Source organism: Cibotium barometz, chromosome 31, assembly GCF_041138505.1.
Source record: "Cibotium barometz isolate CiBa-2024 chromosome 31, ASM4113850v1, whole genome shotgun sequence".
NCBI classification, from domain to species: domain Eukaryota; kingdom Viridiplantae; phylum Streptophyta; class Polypodiopsida; order Cyatheales; family Cibotiaceae; genus Cibotium; species Cibotium barometz.
In genome coordinates, this window is record NC_141076.1 from 3927250 (window position 1) to 3947226 (window position 19977).

Below are 19977 nucleotides of genomic sequence, written 5' to 3' on the forward strand. Positions count from 1 at the left end.
TTCATCACTCGTCTCGTTAGTGTTGGGTGCCCAAATTCCCAAGGCTTCCATGATGGCAATTCTATCATTTGTCTCCCAAGGCATACCCCTCAACAGTTCGCCCAGACCACACCCCCACCACTCCAGTACCTATCCAATCGACAAAGATGGTTTGGTGACCAACGGGCGTGCAAGTCCCCTCCTCCTTGACAAAATCCTCTAGGCGTGCCCACACCCACCCCATGGGCACTCAAAAGCTCAATTCAACCACCCCTTTTCCCAACAGAGCCTCCTTCATGCAGCTCCACCTTTCCCAACAGAGCCTCCTTCATGCAGCTCCACCTTGCCCCTCGACTTTGTCTCACCAAAGCAAGCAGTACTACAAATGGTTGAACTTGTCCAACCACTCAAAGATAAACTCAAAGGTAAGCTCACAACTCTCGTTACATGGGACACTCAGTACAAAACCTTCTTTAACGGTGTTGACCAATAAACCCAAAAAAACAACAAAGAGTCACTAGGTGATTAGGACCACGGCACTTATTTTTCCCTCGCCCATGCACAACACCTAAAAATCTCGCTGAGCTCTATCCTATACACACACAATGCACAAAGCTTCATCATGGAGGCCATCCAGGTACATATCTGTATGGGGGGAGGCCATCCAGGTACATATCTGTATGGGGGGAGACCATGGTGGGCGCAAGCATGGTCCATGCTATGACCCATCGCCTAGATCTTCTTAATCACCCTTGCTTCACCCGAATAATTGTGCTTCATGCCACAAGTCTAGATCCTCGCCAGCGACTACCACTCTTATCAAACAGAGGATCCCATAGCTCCAATGACAAAAGAAGAGACAAAGCATAACAAGAAACAGAGAGAACACTATAACCTGATGACTTAACATCCACGAGAGCCAAGATACCCATCATGTATATAACCATGACATACGTCATCTTAGATTGCAAGTAGTCTCCATGCGTGTTGCCTCATTGTCCCTCCAGAATTCCCCCCTCACAACTTTCTTACTAACACCACCATTGTTTTACTAACCCCTCCTTCATAATACCACCTCCCACTTGGATATTGGTCATTAAGTATTCCGTGCTAGTGTACTCATTCAAGTACTCTGACTCCTCTAATGAGGATGTTCCATCGCAAAGGTGACACAAAAATATTTAAAAAAATAAATAAAAAACACAAAAAATAAAGGGTACTATTAGGCACATACAAAAAAGCAAACTCATAAGAGCCCAATAGACTAGCTGGATACTTAATCGCTAGTACACTAACTTCTTTCCATCTTAGTAACTCCCCCACCCCCTTTGGAGAGACAAGAGAACCAACCAAGTGCGACGTTCCCTGCATGCCTTGACAACCTCTCACCGATCACGAGGACATGATCGACTTTAGGAAGGGGAGTATTGTGACATGAAAAATTAATATTTTTCATTTTCAATTTTGTACATATTTTGATGGTTTCTCAATGGTAATAAGGTGGAAGCTTGTCCAAGAAGATTGCAGCGCCTACAATGGAATAACGGCGTGGTGATGCGGCGGCTTGGTGGCTACCCTGATAACCACATTCTATCTTCAAATATAATGGTTTTACTTGATTTAGGGTGCACACATTGTAAATGCCACAAGTATGCTTTATAAATACTTTGGTATGGTAGATAGGCTAGTGATGTGGAAAATAAAAGTGGGCCTTCATGCTCACATGGATTTTAATTGTATTATTAATACAGTATTCACCACCATAAGGCTACAAGTTGGGAAGTGTGGAAGGCATCTGGAGGAGTGTGTGTAGGTGCATAATTGGGAAAGATTATTCTTGAATGCCTACATGGAAGAGGAGAATTACGTCATGTGTAAGTGGGATCTCCTGCACCTACATGCCACTTAGACTTGGCTATTATCTCATCACACTTTCAAAGTCAAGAAGTCTTTAATTTAATAATCAAAAGAAGACTTATCCTAAGAGGATAATTGATGGTGACATCTATCCTTATGTCACTGAAGGGCTGAAGATTTTTATGTTGTAATTTGTAACAATGGAAGGGAGGGTGATTCTCCACCTATAAAAGGAGCCCTCCTCTCCCTTTCAAATCAATGAATGAAGCCTCCTCAATTGAGCATTTTGTGTCATTGCCATTCTCTTATCTTCAAACCCTTATTCAAACACTCTCTTTACATGTGAATGTCTCATTTAGCATTAGTTCCTCATGCTTAACCCAATTTTGGACCTCTTTGATGATTCATGATAAGTGGGATAAGGAGTTATTATCTTGGTGGACCTGTGACTTCTCAAGGTAGCCCTTGCCTTATTGCCGCCCTCCTTTGGAGGTACCAAAAATGGTTTTAGCGGTAATGAGCATGTGGAAAGACTTTGGGGACCGTAGGTAAATCTTTACGATTGTCCGTTGAGCAATGTTAACCCTTACCCTCTAGCTTGAATCATGAAGGAGATGAAAGGCAAAAGGCTATGTGAAAATTAAGGTTTCATGCAAAGAGAGGGAAGTGCAGTTTTTGTGGTCTAATACCCAAGTTTCAATCGGTAATTACTCATCACTCGGGTATTGGTTTCTAAAATTGATCATATGGCTAGGAAGCTCTTTATATGCTCTTTCCAGTCATGTAACTAAATTCTTAATTCTTTACTTCGTTGATGATCAGAATTTCTCCCAAATTTGCTAACTTTTAGGCAAATTTTGACAGTTTTATAGTCTTGTAGTAAAATGCTCACAACTTTTCACTCGGTTGCCCATTTTCAAAAGTTTTTATATAGAAGCAAAGGTCTCTTCAAGCTCTATGTACCTATGTAATCCTCTTTTTTCAGTCTATATGGATTTAAAACTGCAATTCTCTGTGTATCTCTATTTTTATAGATTTTTGGCCATTATTTCTTCTTAATAATGATTAATTTCTCTTAATCTCTTATCAAAAAGCAAATCCCATGTATCTTATCGTCTTTTTGCTATATTATGTTACTTTAAGATATTCTGTCCAAATCACCCAATTCAAAGATGAACCTTACCAACATTCCCCATATGTTTTCGTTCACATAATCCTGAGTCGGAAGATTTTCTTCCAACAAAGAATTGCCCTCTTGTTTGGAGCTGCAAGACTCGCAGAAACTCTTGCTTCTCCTGAGCCTTTCATCTTTCCTTCCATGAATTATGATCTCACCTTTGATGTGTTTATCTTTATCTTAACCTAGGGAGAGAAAGGGAGGTGAGGAGGTTGTGAGGTTTCATACAAGTGTGTTTTGATTCTAAGAAGTGACCGAAGTCAAAACCCCAACTTTGTGTCACATCTTTTTTGTGGAGACGGCGGTCAGGATTGTGTTGGCAGATTATTACTGTTAACTTTTGATCAGTGAATCAAGTTAAGAGATGATAAATTAAAAATCTGAAAAATTAAAATTCCCATGCAGGATTGTTTAGATAGAGAAATTTAGTCTGATGGACCATTGTTGTGTTAAAGATATGAATGAGATAATTTTGAATGAATTGTTAACTAATAATAAGTTCTATATGAGTATCTTTATCCCTTAACTCTGTGGGGAGCCGAGAACCCCGGAATCAGTTGAATAAAAAATCGGACTGAATCTTAAATAAAGAGACTTAACAAGAATTTTCGTATTGATAGGAACATGGATCGAGGTCGTCTCGTGATAGAAATGTTAACCCCCAACTCGATGAAGAAGAGCTCGACCTAGATATTCGTAAAACTCTTCATAGTTCGTAGCCTGGACCTTTCAAGGGTGAAGGGGAAAACTTGGGCAAAGCTGTGGAGAAGTGGATCGAATCAATGGAAGAATACTTCGATGTCACCAGGTACAATGAGAAGAGCAAAATGGCTCTTGCAAGGCTGAAGATAGTGAAGACAGCTAGAGTGGCATGGAGAAACCACTGCGAGACAAACTGTCTTGACCGAAATACCCGAACTTGGACCGATCTCAAGGCTTACCTCAGAAAGAGGTTTTGTCCCCCAGGCTTTCTTGAAACTAATATGAATGAGTTCTTGGAACTAAAGCAGGAAACCCGAAAAATTGAAGAGTACCATCAGGCTTTTGCACTTCTCCTTAAATATTCCCCTCCGTTGGATGAAGAGCAGTTGATGGCCAGGTTCATTTGGGGAATAAACGAGCCATTAGATACTTTAGTCAAGAATGCCAAACCTATCTCAATGGCTGAAGTAGTAAGAATGGCGAAGGATTTTGCCAAAGCCTTTGATGTCAAAGTCCCACCAAAACCAGCACCATCACCTTTCAAAAGGTTTTTATTCCTAGAAGGTGATTCCAAGAAGGTGATTCCAACCTTCCTCCGCCTAAGAGATATCAGGGTCAAACCCAGGATATGGGAAGTTCCAGAATGGAAGAAATGTCCTTTTCTCGAAACTCAATTCCCTGGATTTCAACTTCAGAAGTTCCACCCTTGAACAAGAGAGTGAAATGCTATAATTGTCAAGGGTTTGGACATCGCACCATGGATTGCCCAACTCCTTTTGGATCAAGGTTTTCAGGGCAAGAAAATCACGGATCAAGATTACAGACTCTAGCCCCTTCCATCTTGAGTAATCACGGTTCTATCCGCCAAAATCAGGGAAATCTCAGAGGTAGACCCTCTATCCAACCTGCAGTTCCAACCCAAAGTAATGCAAGACCTCCACCTCAAAATAGGGGAAGTCAAAGAGAGTTGTTCCCATATCGGTCGTCCACTTCCAAGGCAGTAACGTTGGAAGTGATTGAAGAAGAAGAAGAAGATGAAAGAGATCATACTCCACCTGCGAGATGAGGACATCTCGCGTTTTTTAAGTGGGGCAGAATGTAAGATTCCTCCCCCAGCCTCTCAGGATGTCCAGTATCTTCCCCTGTAAAATCAAATCCCTCTTCAAAAATATAAAAGATCTTGTTTCTACCAGTTTTGGCCTAGAGAGAGAAAATATTCTAGAAAGAGAATATTCAGATTTTAAATATTTTTGGATAGAAACATACCTCATCTTATTAAAATAAGTTCCCCTGAAACAGAAGTTCAAAAAGATTTTCAGAAGGTGCATTAGAAATTAAGTATAATCTGTTCAAGAGGCATTATCCTGGGGGTGAAGATTTTTTCGAAATTTTAAATTAAGGTTCCTATGGACCAATAAGATTCATCCAAATGTAGGGAGGAGATAAATGAAGAAATAAAAGGAAAATCTCCCAAAAATGAGTAAATACTCACATAAGATGAAGAGTTGACTAAGGACAAGGTTAATAGTTAAAAAAGGGAGATATTTAGAAGTAATGATGCATTTTTGACACCTCTGCATGGGGGAATTCCCCTCATGAAGAGGGCGCCTATTTCACATGCTTGAATGAGTTTTAAACTCCCAAATAATGTGATAATTTTATCTCTCCTCTCTCCTGGTTCAACTAGATTCAAAAAGTGAGCAAAATTGACCTAAAAATGGTCAAAATTTGACCAAACTGATCTGGAAAATTCTAGAATCAGTTTGCTTGGTTAGAGGCTCACTTTTTCCTATAAATAGAAGCCCTCCCTTTTGTTGAAACTTAATAGTGTTTTTGCACTGTTACCCTACCTCTCCCAAGTGCCAAAAACAGTGAATTATATTTATAATTCATTAGTTTTTGGCCTTCCCTCTTCCAAAAGATTGGTGGCCACTCTTGTCTCAAACAAGAGTTGAACCCTCAAACAATCAAGCCAAAGGAAAGCTCTCAAAGTCATTAGTAAGTTGGTGATTCTTCTCTTTTTACACTTATTTTATGGTTTTTATGATATTAAATGGTTTTTATGCTTTATGTCTTCTCTAAAATTGCAAATAATGTTATGCCTCATTACAAAAAGGCATTCCCCTCTCTTCTCTAGTAAATCCAACCATTCTCTATCCTAGGTGAATGGTTAATGATTAAAGTCAAGTTTTTTATAATGTTTGTCTTAATTTAGAATAATTTCAATACTCTTGGTTAATTAGTTTTAAAGACTTAAAAATTGAAAAATGGTCAGCCATACAAAGGAGGTTATGGCAAAATTTTTGAAAATTAGTGAAATAAAATTTATCTTTCATTATTCTAAAAGAGTAATCCTTATGGTTTCTATATTCTAAAGTATCATTTTCATGCATAGAAGATGCATTTTGATTATTTGTATAAAGAAATTTAGTTTTATTATAAAAGATATATATTTTTTAATTATAAAAGTGTTACTTTTATCATATTTGATTTTCATGCATAGAAGTATGCGCAAAAGATAAATTTTTTATTATAAAAGTGTTACTTTTATCATAATTGATTTTCATGCATAAAAGTATGCATAAAAGATAATTTTTTATTATAAAAGTGTTACTTTTATCATATTTGATTTTCATGCATAGGGGTATGCATAAAAGATTATTATTTTATTGTAAAAGTGTTACTTCTATCATATTTGATTTTCATGCATAGAGGTAGGCATAAAAGATTATTATTTTATTATAAAAGTGTTACTTTTATCATATTTGATATTCATGCATAGAGGTATGCATAAAAGATTATTATTTTATTGTAAAAGTGTTACTTTTATCATATTTGATTTTCATGCATAGAGGTATGCATAAAAGATTATTTTTTATTATAAAAGTGTTACTTTTATCATATTTAATTTTCATGCATAGAGGTATGCATAAAAGATTATTATTTTATTGTAAAAGTGTTACTTTTATCATATTTGATTTTCATGCATAGAGGTATGCATAAAAGATTATTATTTTATTGTAAAAGTGTTACTTTTATCATAATTGATTTTCATGCATAGAGGTATGCATAAAAGATTATTATTTTATTGTAAAAGTGTTACTTTTATCATAATTGATTTTCATGCATAGAGGTATACATAAAAGATTATTATTTTATTGTAAAAGTGTTACTTTTATCATATTTGATTTTTATGCACAAATGGGTGCATAAAAGATATTTTTATATTAAAAGTGTGATTTTCATCATAAATGATTTTATGCTTAAATTATATGCATAAGAGAAATTCTTTCATTCTAAAAGTGTAATTCCTACTAAATTGGATTTATGAATGGAAAGATGCATAAAGAATTTATTTTAATCCAAAAGTGTTATTCTCATCAATTTTAATTTTATGCATAAGAAAGATGAATGGAAAGATGCATAAAGAATTTATTTTAATCCAAAAGTGTTATTCTCATCAATTTTAATTTTAGGCATAAGAAAGATGCATAAAGAAATTTATTTTTTGTTCAAAAGAGTTATTTTTATCAATTTTGATTTTATGCATAGAAAGATGCATAAAACATTGATTTTTAATTCAAAAATGTCATTCTCATTTAAAATAAATTCATGCATAGGAAGATGCATAAAAGATTGATTTTTATTTCGAAAGTGTTAGTCTCCTTAAAATGGAATTTATGCATAAATAGATGCATAAAGAAATCTTATATAAAAAAATCCAATCATTAAAGCTTTGGCTAAGGCATGCAGAGGAAGAATGCGAGAGTGGCCAAGGCTGCTACCATATGCCTTGTGGGCTGACCGTACAACTCATAGCTCAGTGTGACAGGATATATGCCTGCAAAATTAATGTATGGTCAGAAGCCAGTAATGCCAGTTGAAGAAGTAGTTCCAACTTGGAATGTATTACCCTGGGTGGAAGGATTGAATAGGGAAGACCTCCTTGCATTGCGAATAAGGCAGCTGGAGAGGAGGCCTGAAGATGTAGAGCTTGCTAAAGCTCGTTTGAAAGATGCAAGGCTGAAAAATAAAGAAAGATTTGATAGAAGACACAGACTCCGGCCAAAATCTATTGAAGAAGGTGATTGGGTCCTAATGTATGATAGTAGTCTTGACAACCAGTTCACTGTTCAAAGAAATTTTGTTAAAAGATGGTTTGGCCCTTACATTGTCAAGCATGTGCATGGAAATGCCACGTACACCCTGTGTGAGCTTGATGGAACAGAGATAAAGAATCTTGTAGCAGGCAAAAGGATCAAGATGTTTAAAAGAAGGCATGACAGTGCTCCTTTTGATTCACAGGAGACTCAGGATGAGAGGCTTGACAGTGATAGCATGGATATTGTTGAAGAGGAAGAAGATGATCTTCCTAGTAATGTAGAAGATGAAGACGACATCCAGATATATGTGGATCTTGGTGACGATTTGGCACATACCAGAGGATGTGTAGGTTTAGAGGGGGTGGATGTCGTGCCATGGCACGTCTATGGTGTGAAACCATGCATATGAGGTCATTTAATGCAAATCCAGATGCATGGGATTAAGTGCCATGACTTGAGTCATTATATGATGCCTAAGTACATATGTTCATATTGTAAATGAGGTTCAATAAGACGAGCTGAGACTGAGCCAGGTCTCAAAGCCTCTGTACATAAGTGTGGTGTGAATTATGGAGTTTTATGCTTATGGTAGACCTTGTAGTACGGAACACCCTTCTCAACATGTATGGAAATGTGAGAGTATGTATGATGTAAGGATTGGCTTTGAAAGAATGCCCTTTTGAGATATCGTGTCTTGGAATGCCATGATTTCTGTGCTTGCTCAGAATCGATATAATCAGAATGCTTTGGATTTTTTTTCAACTGATGCTACTGGAAGGTTTGATGCCAGAAGATTTCAAGTCAGGAGGGAGTTCAAACTTAGTACCTCTACTAGTTTGCTGCATTTGCTGCTCGCCTCTTCTTCTCAACGCGCCCTTTTCCATCTCACACACACACACTCTCTCTCTCTCTCTCTCTCTCGCACAGATATGGCTTCCCAAAAGGGTTCAGTTATTGTTGCCGATGCTATAAAAGACATTGAGCTAGAAAAGGTGCAGGGTGCTTCAGAAGCTAAGTTTGTGAAAGTGGGTTCTTTTTGGGAAAATCAGACCGCTGTTATCCACATTCTTCGGAGATTTGGGTGCAAGCTATGCAGAGCCAATGCCTTGGAGCTGCAGAAGATTGTCCCCACTTTGGTGGAGGCAAACAATGTGCGGGTTGTGGCCGTCGGGATTGAAAAGCTTGGCCTTGAGGAGTTTCAACAAGGTGGCTATTGGGATAGAGAGCTTTACATCGATAATGCAAAGAAGATACATCAGGCATTGAACATTAAGTCAGTGGGAATTCTAAGTGGGAATTCTAAGTGTGGCTAAGATGCTTTACGATGTCCGTGATGCTATCAAGAAAGCCATGGCTAAGGTCTGAAGGTGTTTTCTCTATAAGGGGTTGTGTCTGTGTATTCTGGTTTTGCACCATGGCCTTCACCGCGAGGTCTTCTTCCTCAAGCTTATGGCGATCAATACTGGGCCGCCTTAACGGCGACCAGCAGTAGCACCCCTCCAGAAGCTGGAGACGAACACGCAAGGTGGTGGCTTGTGTGGCAAAAGTATAAAGGATTTTTTTAAAAAGGGAATATCCGAATATTAAGGGAGGCGCAGCGTATTTTTTAAATTGGGAAATCCGGATTTTTGGCTGCAAAAGGGGATGGGACCAAATTCCCTGCGGGGAAAGAGAGAAAAACCAGAGAGAGGGGGCATACTGGAAGGGGTGTGTGTGCAAAAATCAGAACCAGAGCTGAATACAACCAGAGATTCAAAAATCATGATGGCGGCTACTGTATAGGGAATCTTGGGTTTTGAATTAAAGGGGAAATAAAGCGCTATCGAAGGACATGAACTTCAAAAAAAAATCCCACTATACATGATGAATACTGATTTTGGCATACTGTAGTGAAGCAGCCGTATGGGAATAGCGAAATCCATAAATTCGCTTCTTTTTTTTTACTCTCAGATAAGTGATTTTTTTTTGTTGTTACTTACGATTTGAAAAATCGTATAGTCTAGGAACCCTTTAAGGTTTTTGAGAACGAGAAGGTTTTGGGAAAAAGGTTTTTATGGTTTTTGAGAGTCTTGGAATAAGAAAGCATCAAAATACAAAGAGATTCCTGGGATTTGGATTTTATTTTCTACTCGGTTGGATTTTGGAATGCTAGACATGGAGTTTTCTAAAATCACATGAATATGTTGTACATATGCCATATATCATCTTTTGCTTTGTGAGTTGTTGAAATCTGAAAGCAGGTTACACGAGATCAAGAGACACCTTGAAATGATGGAATTGGAATTATATGATATATGTGATGTGAATGGTCACATGTATATGGAAATCTTTTGTAGATTGTATTATGCCTACATGTGATATGTTTGAAGCATTTGGAAAAAGAATCAGGAGATCTATGCTTGGAACTGGCCATGCTCTTGACACACAATTTATGTGCAATCATCAAGCTGAATTTGGGAATGTATTGAAGTGAATTGGCACATGTACATGTCAACAAAAATGGTGATGTCTTATGCTCCTGGAAGAGCTATCTGTTTTGTTTCCTTGCTGGAATTTTGAAGCTACTCTCACAGCCAGAAGTCCCGCACTTGCCCAGTGATACCGTCCACGTCACGACGGTGTCTGGACCTCCGTTTTTCAGAAAGCAGGCGATTTCGAGCACTGCGGGTAAGTCATCGATTCTCTACAGAACTCTATTTTAAGAACAGCAGGAAGACAGATTGACTGTGCAGACATTGTGGGTGCTGCAAAGAGGTCAACAGTTGCCATTGGGTGTATGTATGCACATTGAAGTCACTGGTTGTGACATTTGAGAGTACTACAGTACCACTGTAGAAAATACAGCAGTTTGTGCAGGACAAACTAGAGTGCTATTTGTGGTAAAATTGTGTGTCTGGCAAGATGTCAAATGATGGCATAACCCAGATTGTGGCTGAGAAGCTTGATAAGAATAACTTCCATGCTTGGAGGTTTAGGTTGACGAATTTCCTGATGGGAAAGGGCTATTAGGACTACATAGAAGGTGAGCATGAAGAGGCACCGGAGATACCAGCAGACATAAATCCGACTGCTGTAGATGTGAAAGAGTTTAAAGACTGGAACCAAGGAGCCAGGAAAGTTATGTATTGGCTCTCTATTAGTATACAGGACACCATGATTGGGCACATTCAGGATGCCAAGTCCCCCAAGGAGGCGTGGGACACCTTGGTAAAACTCTATGAAACAAATACCAAGGCACGTAAGAGATACAGTTGAAGAACGAACTTCATACTGTGGAGAAAAGGAGCATGTCTGTGAGTGACTATGCATTGAAGATAAAGGGTATTGTGGAATCCCTTGCATCTATGTGTGTCAGTAGATGATGATGATAAGGTGGAAGTCTGTCTACGTGGTCACGGGCCACAATACAAGGCGTTCAAGATGTCTATTCAGACTCAGGAAAACATTCCCAACTTTACAGATTTGGTGTCTATGCTGATTATAGAAGAGAAGAGCTTGGGTGAAGACCAACAGTCTTCACAAAACAAAAACAGTTCAGAGCAACACGCCTTCTACACAAGTTCAGGGAAGAGGATGAGGTAGAGGAGGCCGTGGACGTGGTCAAGGAGGTGGCCGAACAGGTAATCAGAATTATGGCCCCAGCAGTCGCAACAACAACAGTCCCAGAATACACAATAACAACAACAACAACATGCAGGTGGAAGAGGCAAATTCAGAGGAAAGGGAGTCAAAGAGGCCGTGGAAATTGGCAAAGGCAGTATAATGATGCACGTGAATGCTATTATTGTGGTAAGCTTGGACATGTGCAGGCAGAATGTTATAAGAAGCAGGCTGACATGCAAAATGGGAAATTGCAGCAAAACACTTATGCATCCTCAAGCAGAAATAATGTGGATAATGAAAGGTTGTTTGTTATGCAGCATGTCATGAATGCCATGTCTGAAAATGTTGATGCAGCACAAAAAGATGATGTATGGTATGTGGATTCAGGTGCTTCGAACCACATGACAAGTCATGGTGGGGAGTGGTTCAAGGAGATGAAAAACCCGAAAAGACCAGGTTTTGTGGAAACAGGGGATGACACTGCTCATCCAATTGCCCATGTTGGAGATGTGCCATTGTCTATGCAGGATGGCAAAGTGAAGTACCTTGCAGATGTACTTCACGTTCCAAACATAACAAAGAATCTGGTTTTAGTTGGCTAGATGATTGAGCAGGGCTTGCAGGTTCGGTTTAACCTTGATGGTTGTTATGTTGAAGATTTTTAAGACAAGTGCAGGTTGGTTGCAAAAGGCAACAGAGTGGGCAGAATGTTTACATTGAATGTAGACATGCCTGAAATGAGTGCTGCGATGTTTGCAAATGGTTCAAGAATTGTTGCAGACACAGACATTTGGCATAAAAGAATTGGACATGTGAATGTGCAGAGAATGAAGTCTATGCAGACGAAAGGGATTGTGTGACAGGGCTGCCAAAGTTTAAAGTGGAAGGTATGCAGAGAATATGTGAAGCATGCCAATTTGGAAAACAAACAAAGCATGTATTTCCATGTAACAGATATGTGAGTAGAAATGCACTAGATGTAGTGCATTCAGATGTATGGGTTCCTACGAAGACCATGTCTATGGGAGGCTGCAGATACTATGTGACATTTATTGATGACCACACAAGGAAAGTGTGGGTATATTTCATGAAGGAGAAGAGTGAGGTGTTCACTCACTTTCAGAATTTGAGAGTTTTGGTTGAAAAGAAAACACGGAAATATGTAAAGTGCCTAAGGTCAGATGGAGGGGGAGAGTACTTCTCCAATGAGTTCTCTGAATTTTTGAAGAAGAATGGTATTCGGAGATAGTTTACATGCAGATACACTCCGCAGCAAAATGGAGTTGCTGAGCGAAAAAATAGGCACATTGTTGAGATTGCGCGAGCATTGATGGAAGAGAAGAATATGCTACATAGCTATTGGGCTGAGGCTGTTTCTATAGATGTTTACATCATGAACAGGACTCCAATTGCAGCCATACATGATGTAACTCCAGAGGAGAGGTTTACCGGCAGAAAACCTGATTTGTCTCATCTGAAAGTTTTTGGATGCATTGCATATGTGCATATGCCAGATGAGCTGAGAACTAAGCTGGATCTGAAAGCTGAAAAATGTGTGTTTATTGGATATTCCCTTGAGCAAAAGGGATACAGGTGTTATAACCCTGCTACACGTGAGTTGAGGGTAAGCAGGGATGTTGTCTTTGATGAGATGAGCAGATGGTATGCTGCTGAAAAAGAAGCTGAGTGGAAGTGTGGTTGCAGAGAATGCAGGTTAGCAATCACAGTCTTTGAGTGGACCAGGAGAGTCCTCATCTAGTGGGTTTGTTGATAGACCATGGAGTGGCAGGCTGCGTCATAATACCAGTCCTGCAAATGTGATTAGTACATCACATAAAGGAAAAGAAAAAGTGGTTGAGCCCCTTGGTATGCCTGACATTTCTGCAGGGCATTCTCATGTTGATGGAGAGTCTAGTGGCTCAGAGATGAGCCTTGATGAGGAGCTTGGGATCCCAGCTACTATGAGAATGCCTGGGACTGATGTAAAGAAGGCTATGGAAGCCATGAATGAAAAGCTGCGAAGATCTAGGAGAGTGAAAAACCCTGTGCAGAGGTTTACCTATGATGGTTATGTGGCACATCACTATGCATATATGGCAAAGGTTATGCAGATTGTAGAGCCCATGCATTGATGAGGCTGTTGGAAATGTGTGTTGGGAGAAAGCTATGGATGAGGAGATGGATGCACTATATGGAAATGAGACTTGGGATTTAGTACAATTGCCTGAAGGCAAGAAAGCCATTAGATGCAAGTGGGTGTACAAAGTTAAACATAACAGTGATGGAAGCATAAACAAGTACAAGGCTAGATTGGTAGCCAAAGGATATGCGCAGACATATGGCATTGATTATGAGGAAACTTTCAACCCAGTTGCCAAGATGGCAACAGTGAGAGTTGTGATAGCAGTGGCTGCGTCAAAGCAATGGTCTTTACATTAGATGGATGTAAAGAATGCATTCTTGCATGGGGATTTGGAAGAAGAGGTGTATATGTTGCAGCCATCTGGTTATGAGGATGTGAGTCACCCCGAGCATGTTTGCAGGTTGAAGAAAGCCTTGTATGGCTTAAAGAAAGCACCAAGAGCATGATCTGACAAGATTTCAGAATATCTTGTCACTATTGGCTTTCATGTAGCCAATGCAAATTTCTCGCTGTATGTGAGACATGGTGATAGAGGGGTTGTGCTTGTTGTCATCTATGTAGATGACTTGATCATTACGGGGGACCATGATGTAGAGATCTTTGATGTAAAGATCTTGCTTAGACAGAAGTTAAGATGAAGGATCTGTGGGAGCTCAGATATTTCTTGGGCATTGAGGTGATTAGGCCACCACATGGTATTGGATTACTGCAGAGACAGTTTGGCTTGGATATGTTGTCCAAGTATGGTATGACAGGCTGTAAGCCTATATCTGTGCCATTGGATCAGAATGGCAAGTTGAGTGCAGATTCAGGAGAGATTTTAGAGGATCCTACTATGTATAGAAGCGTAGTAGGAAGCTTGATCTATATGACGATCACCAGACCAGATTTGAGCTATGCTGTTGGGTTGGTGAGTAAGTTTATGCAGGTTCCACGGAAACCGCATTTGGATGCATTGAGATGCATACTGAGGTATGTGAGGTCTACTTTGCATTATGGACTATTCTATGAGACTGGGACAGAGATATGTGTACATGGGTACACAGATGCTGATTGGGCTGGTAGTATCTCAGATAGAAGATCTACAAGTGGATTCATGTTTTCTTTGGGGAGTGCTGCTGTGACTTGGAGCAGCAAGAAACAGCCTACGGTTGCTCTATCGAGTATAGAGGCCGAGTACAAAGGAGCTGCTATGGCATCATGTGAGGTAGCTTGGTTGAGGAAGCTACTTGCAGATTTGGATCTATCAGTGATAGACAAGTTGTCATTTTTTGTGACAACATTAGCAGTATACAGTTGGCTAGGAACCCAATTTTTCATGCTCGCACGAAGCATATAGAGGTCCACTACCATTTCGTCAGAGAGAAGGTCTTGGCAGGAGACCTTGATCTTGTTTATGTCAGCACACAAAGAGCTCGAGGGGGAGTGTTGAGATATCGAGCTCATCTAGTGAGGCGGTGGACACTGATGACCCGCCTAGGGGATAGGCCCCACACTTACACCACTGGCATGGTTGGTGAGATCTTGGGTGATATGTGGCTAGTGGGATGACAGGCTATGTGATAGCCATTTTAGAGACTGGCATAGTTATAGCGCCAGCTCATTTAGTTGGGTTCACACTATAGAGAACCCGTGTATGTATTGGCTGAGTACCTTTCATATTATGTGTACTCTTATCTTTGTATATGGTGTGTACTCTTATCTTTGTATATGGTGTGTTGAGTGTTGAGTGAAGAAGAAGAAGATTTCCAGCCTCTCACCTTGTGTGTTCTCTATTAGGTTTTTGTGAGTGTGTGTGTGCTTGCAAGAGCTCAAGCTCTCTTCCCCCCTGCATCTTTTCAGAAAGCTCATCCTTACACAATTATAGGAGATGTTTGTTTTACAAGCAAGGTAAGGATAAGATTCTTAGGAGGGTAGTGAGCTTGGAAGAATCTAAAAGGATTATGGAATTATGTCATGAATGTTCAGGTCACTTTACCTCAGCTAGCAGAACTCGGAGGATCCTTAACACAGGTTATTATTGGCCTCGACTCAACAAAGATGTCTATGAGTGGTGCAGAAGCTGTGAAGTATGCCAGGCATATGGGCATGAGCAATTGGTTCCCGGACCCTTAAGTCCTATCCCAGCATATGGTCCATTTGAAAGGTGGGGCTTAGATTTTGTGGGCCCACTTCCTCGTTCCTCACATGGAAAGTATTACATATTGGTGGTGGCCAACAGATTATGCACCAAGGTGGGTAGAAGCAAAGGCCATGTCAATAATAAAGCATTGGCTGTGGCATCCTTTCTCAGGGAATACATATGTGCCCGATTTGGGTGTCCATTAGAAATCCTTATGGATGGGGGGAGGTCTTTCAGGAATGACTTGATTGAAGTTTTGTGCAGAAATGAAAAATAAATCATGCTATGTCAACTCCCTATTATCCCCAATGTAATGGTTTAGTAGAAAAAACTAATGGACTATTTTGTGGATCTTTGTCTAAGCTAGTGGATACTATGAAGAGAGTGGGATGTGCATTTGCTAGAGGTCCTATGGGCCTATAGGACAACTCACAAACTCTCTCTTGGTTTCACACCTTTTCAGTTAGTTTATGGAATGGAGGCTATTTTGCTAATAGAATTGGAAATCACAAGCCTTCGCACATCTTTTGCACGCTTGAATAATGAAGAAGAAACACATGCCCAATGCCTAGTACAACTGGAGACCTTGGATGAGAGGCGACTTCAGGCACTTCAAAATTTGGAGGCTGCACAACAACGGTGCAAGGCAAGGCATGACACTCTCACGAAGAAGAAGAAGAAGCCATAACTCAAGCAAGGAAGCTTAGTCATCATGAGGTATGATGGCCATGTGGAGAAACAACTAGATAAGAAGCTTCTTTGACGTTGGGAAGGCCCCTTTAGGATAAAGCAAAAGTTCAAAAATAACACCTATCTTCTAGAGAATGCAAGTGGCTAGGAGGTTCCCGGACGGGCCAACGAGTACCGGGGCTAAAGATATTTTACCCTCGAGCACCATGGCCAGCAAACCCCCAAGACAAGCATGGAGGATCTGGGGGGGGGAAAGATGTGACATGAAAAATTGATATCTTTCATTTTCAATTTTGTACATATGTGTTAAAACCCTAAGATCTCTCTAGATAATTGTTATGCATAAACATGCATAAATTAGGCATAAACTCAACCACCCAACCACCCCCGAGCCCAAGGGATGCACACATGAATCATAAATGAAATACATCATACCTCTACCTTGATGTCCCATACCATCAAGAGGTATAACACAATTCAATAGCATATAGCTATAGTGTGAAATGGTAGGTGAGTAGATATGGACCTCTACACAAGAGACCATAGCATAAGCCTCAAGCCTCCAAGCTTCCAAGCCCCCCAAGCTCCCTTGAGTGTGCCCCATGCCCCTATTATATAGGAGGGCCCTCAAGTGACTCTTGACTTTCCATTCCTCATGTGTGACCCTTGGATGCCTGACCCTAACCTTAAACCTTAAGGTTAGTCCTAACCCATGCTCCACTAGAGCTTGTTCCCATGCTCCCATGCTCACAAGCCTAATGTGGGTTAGCCTCCTAGTATATGCACTTATAATGTGTATATAACATAGCACACATAATGTACATATAACATACTTCCCCTCTCTCAAAACATTGCACTCTTGCAATGAAAAGAAGGAGAACTACGTTGAACAATCTCAACCGACTCCCAAGTCGAATTCTCAATTTACCTATCTTTCTACCTAATTTTAACCTCAGGGATTAGTCAACTACAAAGTTTCCTTTCCATGAATTCAAGTACCTTATCAGGTTCATGTGGAACATAGGATAATTCATCGACTTCAACGAGTTCTTGAGGAGTGACTGTGTCATCCTCACCTCCCAGTTTCCCTTTCGATCTATCGATATGAAAGACTGGATGAACTCTAACAATTGGAGATAGTTTTAGTTCATACGCAACCGTGCCAATCCGATATATAACTCGAAATGGACCACAATATTTAGGAGATAAATTCGAGCATTTTCCCATTGACAAAGTCTGAAAATCTTTAGAAACATTAAAATAAACCAATGCTCCTGGTTCAAAAGACCGAGATGAGCGTCCCCTATCAGCATAAAACCGTGCCCTATCATGAACACTCCTGATAGAATCCCAAGCTTCGGTCAGAATTTCCTACATATCTCGCAAGAAATCCCTCAATGCATCAAGCTCGATGTCCTTAAGACTGACATCAATAGGTGCCCTGAGTTGATACCCATACATAAGTATGCACGGACTAAAATAATAGCCGTAAATTTAGAACTGTTATAGGCAAATTCCATCATTGGAAGATATTTTTCAATATGATGATTTTCTAGAGACATATGCATAAAGCATATACACTATAATCTGATTCATACACTCTGTTTGCCCACCATCAGACTACTACGGATGATCAGAACAATTCACATTCAAAGTAACTTCCTCATTGTAAACCATTCGGAATAAAGTAGGAAAACATGGCATTATAACAGCAGAAACCAGGGATTCATCGATGCCCTGACATACCCACATCTGCATATGGAATAATCGACGTCTTGAGTTACCCATATCAACATAGAGAGTCATCAACGTCTCGATGAGACACCTATGTCCATCCGTAAACCTATCAAGTTGATTGTGTAAATCACCTAAAGTACGGAACTAAAGAAAGAAATGCCAACAAAGGAAGAATCCAAATTTCCTTATCCGAATACAACAAGATAAACTTGTTTGAATTCTAAAGAAAGAGATTTCAACAAGTGAAAATGCCGATGAGATTGCCATCATCATAATATGTAGGCTATAGATAAAAGAAGTTTATCTAGAGAATGCCCACACTATAACTTCTAGTGAATTTAGAAAATAAGATTGTCTATGAATGTTGAGGTCAACATGCTAAGTGATGTAAGCAAAGCAACAATCTTAAGTCCAAATTATCCCATAAGATAATATATGTGAGGGATCCCTAGCGTCCCATACCACCATGATACCACCCATACATACCTTAACAATTTGAAACTCCCTAGTATGCCGTCTAGGAAATATGAATAAAATCCTATATAAAAGGAATAAGATGGCCTTATCCAGACTTTCACATACTAAACTTGTCTCTATATACTTGAGACTACATCAAGGAATAAATCCTTTTGAGTACATCATTAGAAAAGAAATTATATTATTGGCGCCTTTCTAATGATAACTACCCAAAATACAATAAAGTTAGGGTAGAAAAATAACTCACCTAGATATATAAGCAACTAGGTATCCGAGTTAGAATATATACAAGAGTATATAAAATATACTCCAAAATTACGTGGAAAAAACGAAGGCAAATGCTACCTTCAAAGCATATGTAAATATTCAAAAGATCAAAAGATCCTTATAAAACCATGGATAAAAGCATAGAAGCTCCTTCAATCCATAAATAACATAGTTGATCATAAAAATCAATGCATACCATCTAATGGACATAAATCATGCCAAAAGAAGCATTAAAATTGGTGGCCAACTCATCAATCTGGAGTATATGAACATTGTGTTGTTCAAATAAGACTCCAAAGTAAGAAAGTGAAACACATGTGTGTATCACTTAATAAGAAAACCCTAGACATAAGTGATCTAGGCAGAACCTGATGAGTCCATATAAAACTTGGAAAACATCCAATAGAAATCCACCAAAATATACCGATCAACTAACCCATGATGGAGTTTGTCTTAGGCTTAAGAAATTAAGCACAATCCACACTTTAATAAGTGCCAAAATAAATTATCATGGAAAAATGTCAAAGGTGAAACACACTTTGAACGAAAATTATAGCCATCAAAAGAAATTAAGGAACATGTCCAAAAAGAATGGCTGAACAATGGTAAAAAATCATGAATACATCGTTTAGAATTAATCCAAACATAAATATCCATTAATACGAGATATAATCGTTTTAATAATATGCGAATAACACGCATCTATCTAATGTCAGTACGAGAAAACGTACTTCAACATTAAATAACCCTCAAAAATATTAAATTCTCGAGAAAAAGAATTATCATGATTTTTTTCTAATTTTCCCAAATTTTACAGGGCCTCAAAATATAATAATTTTGAATTCCACCAAACCTATCCTATGGCATTCCAAACCTATATTTTTCCAGAAAATTTTTAGCAATTTAATTTGCCAAAATACCATTGATATTTTAAAAATATCAATTTTTAGGATTTCTAAAAATTATTTCTAGAAATTTCCTAATTTTTCCTGAGAATCCCATCGTTCACGAAATTTTCAATTTCGCCTGACAATTCTCAAATCCAATGAAAATTTTTAATTTTAATGGATTTTTCTAATTTTTTGGTTCAAAAAATATATTTTTAAAGGAATTTGAATGG

General features: G+C 39.0%; 1 protein-coding gene across 1 annotated transcript; it reads left to right on the plus strand.

Moving 5' to 3' along the window:
• The first annotated feature begins 8747 nt into the window (after window positions 1-8747).
• On the plus strand, window positions 8748-9131 carry LOC147620413 (uncharacterized). The gene has a single exon (XM_086825525.1). The coding sequence runs from the start codon at window positions 8748-8750 to the stop codon at window positions 9129-9131; it is 384 nt and encodes a 127-aa protein (XP_086681651.1).
• Window positions 9132-19977: the final 10846 nt, after the last annotated feature.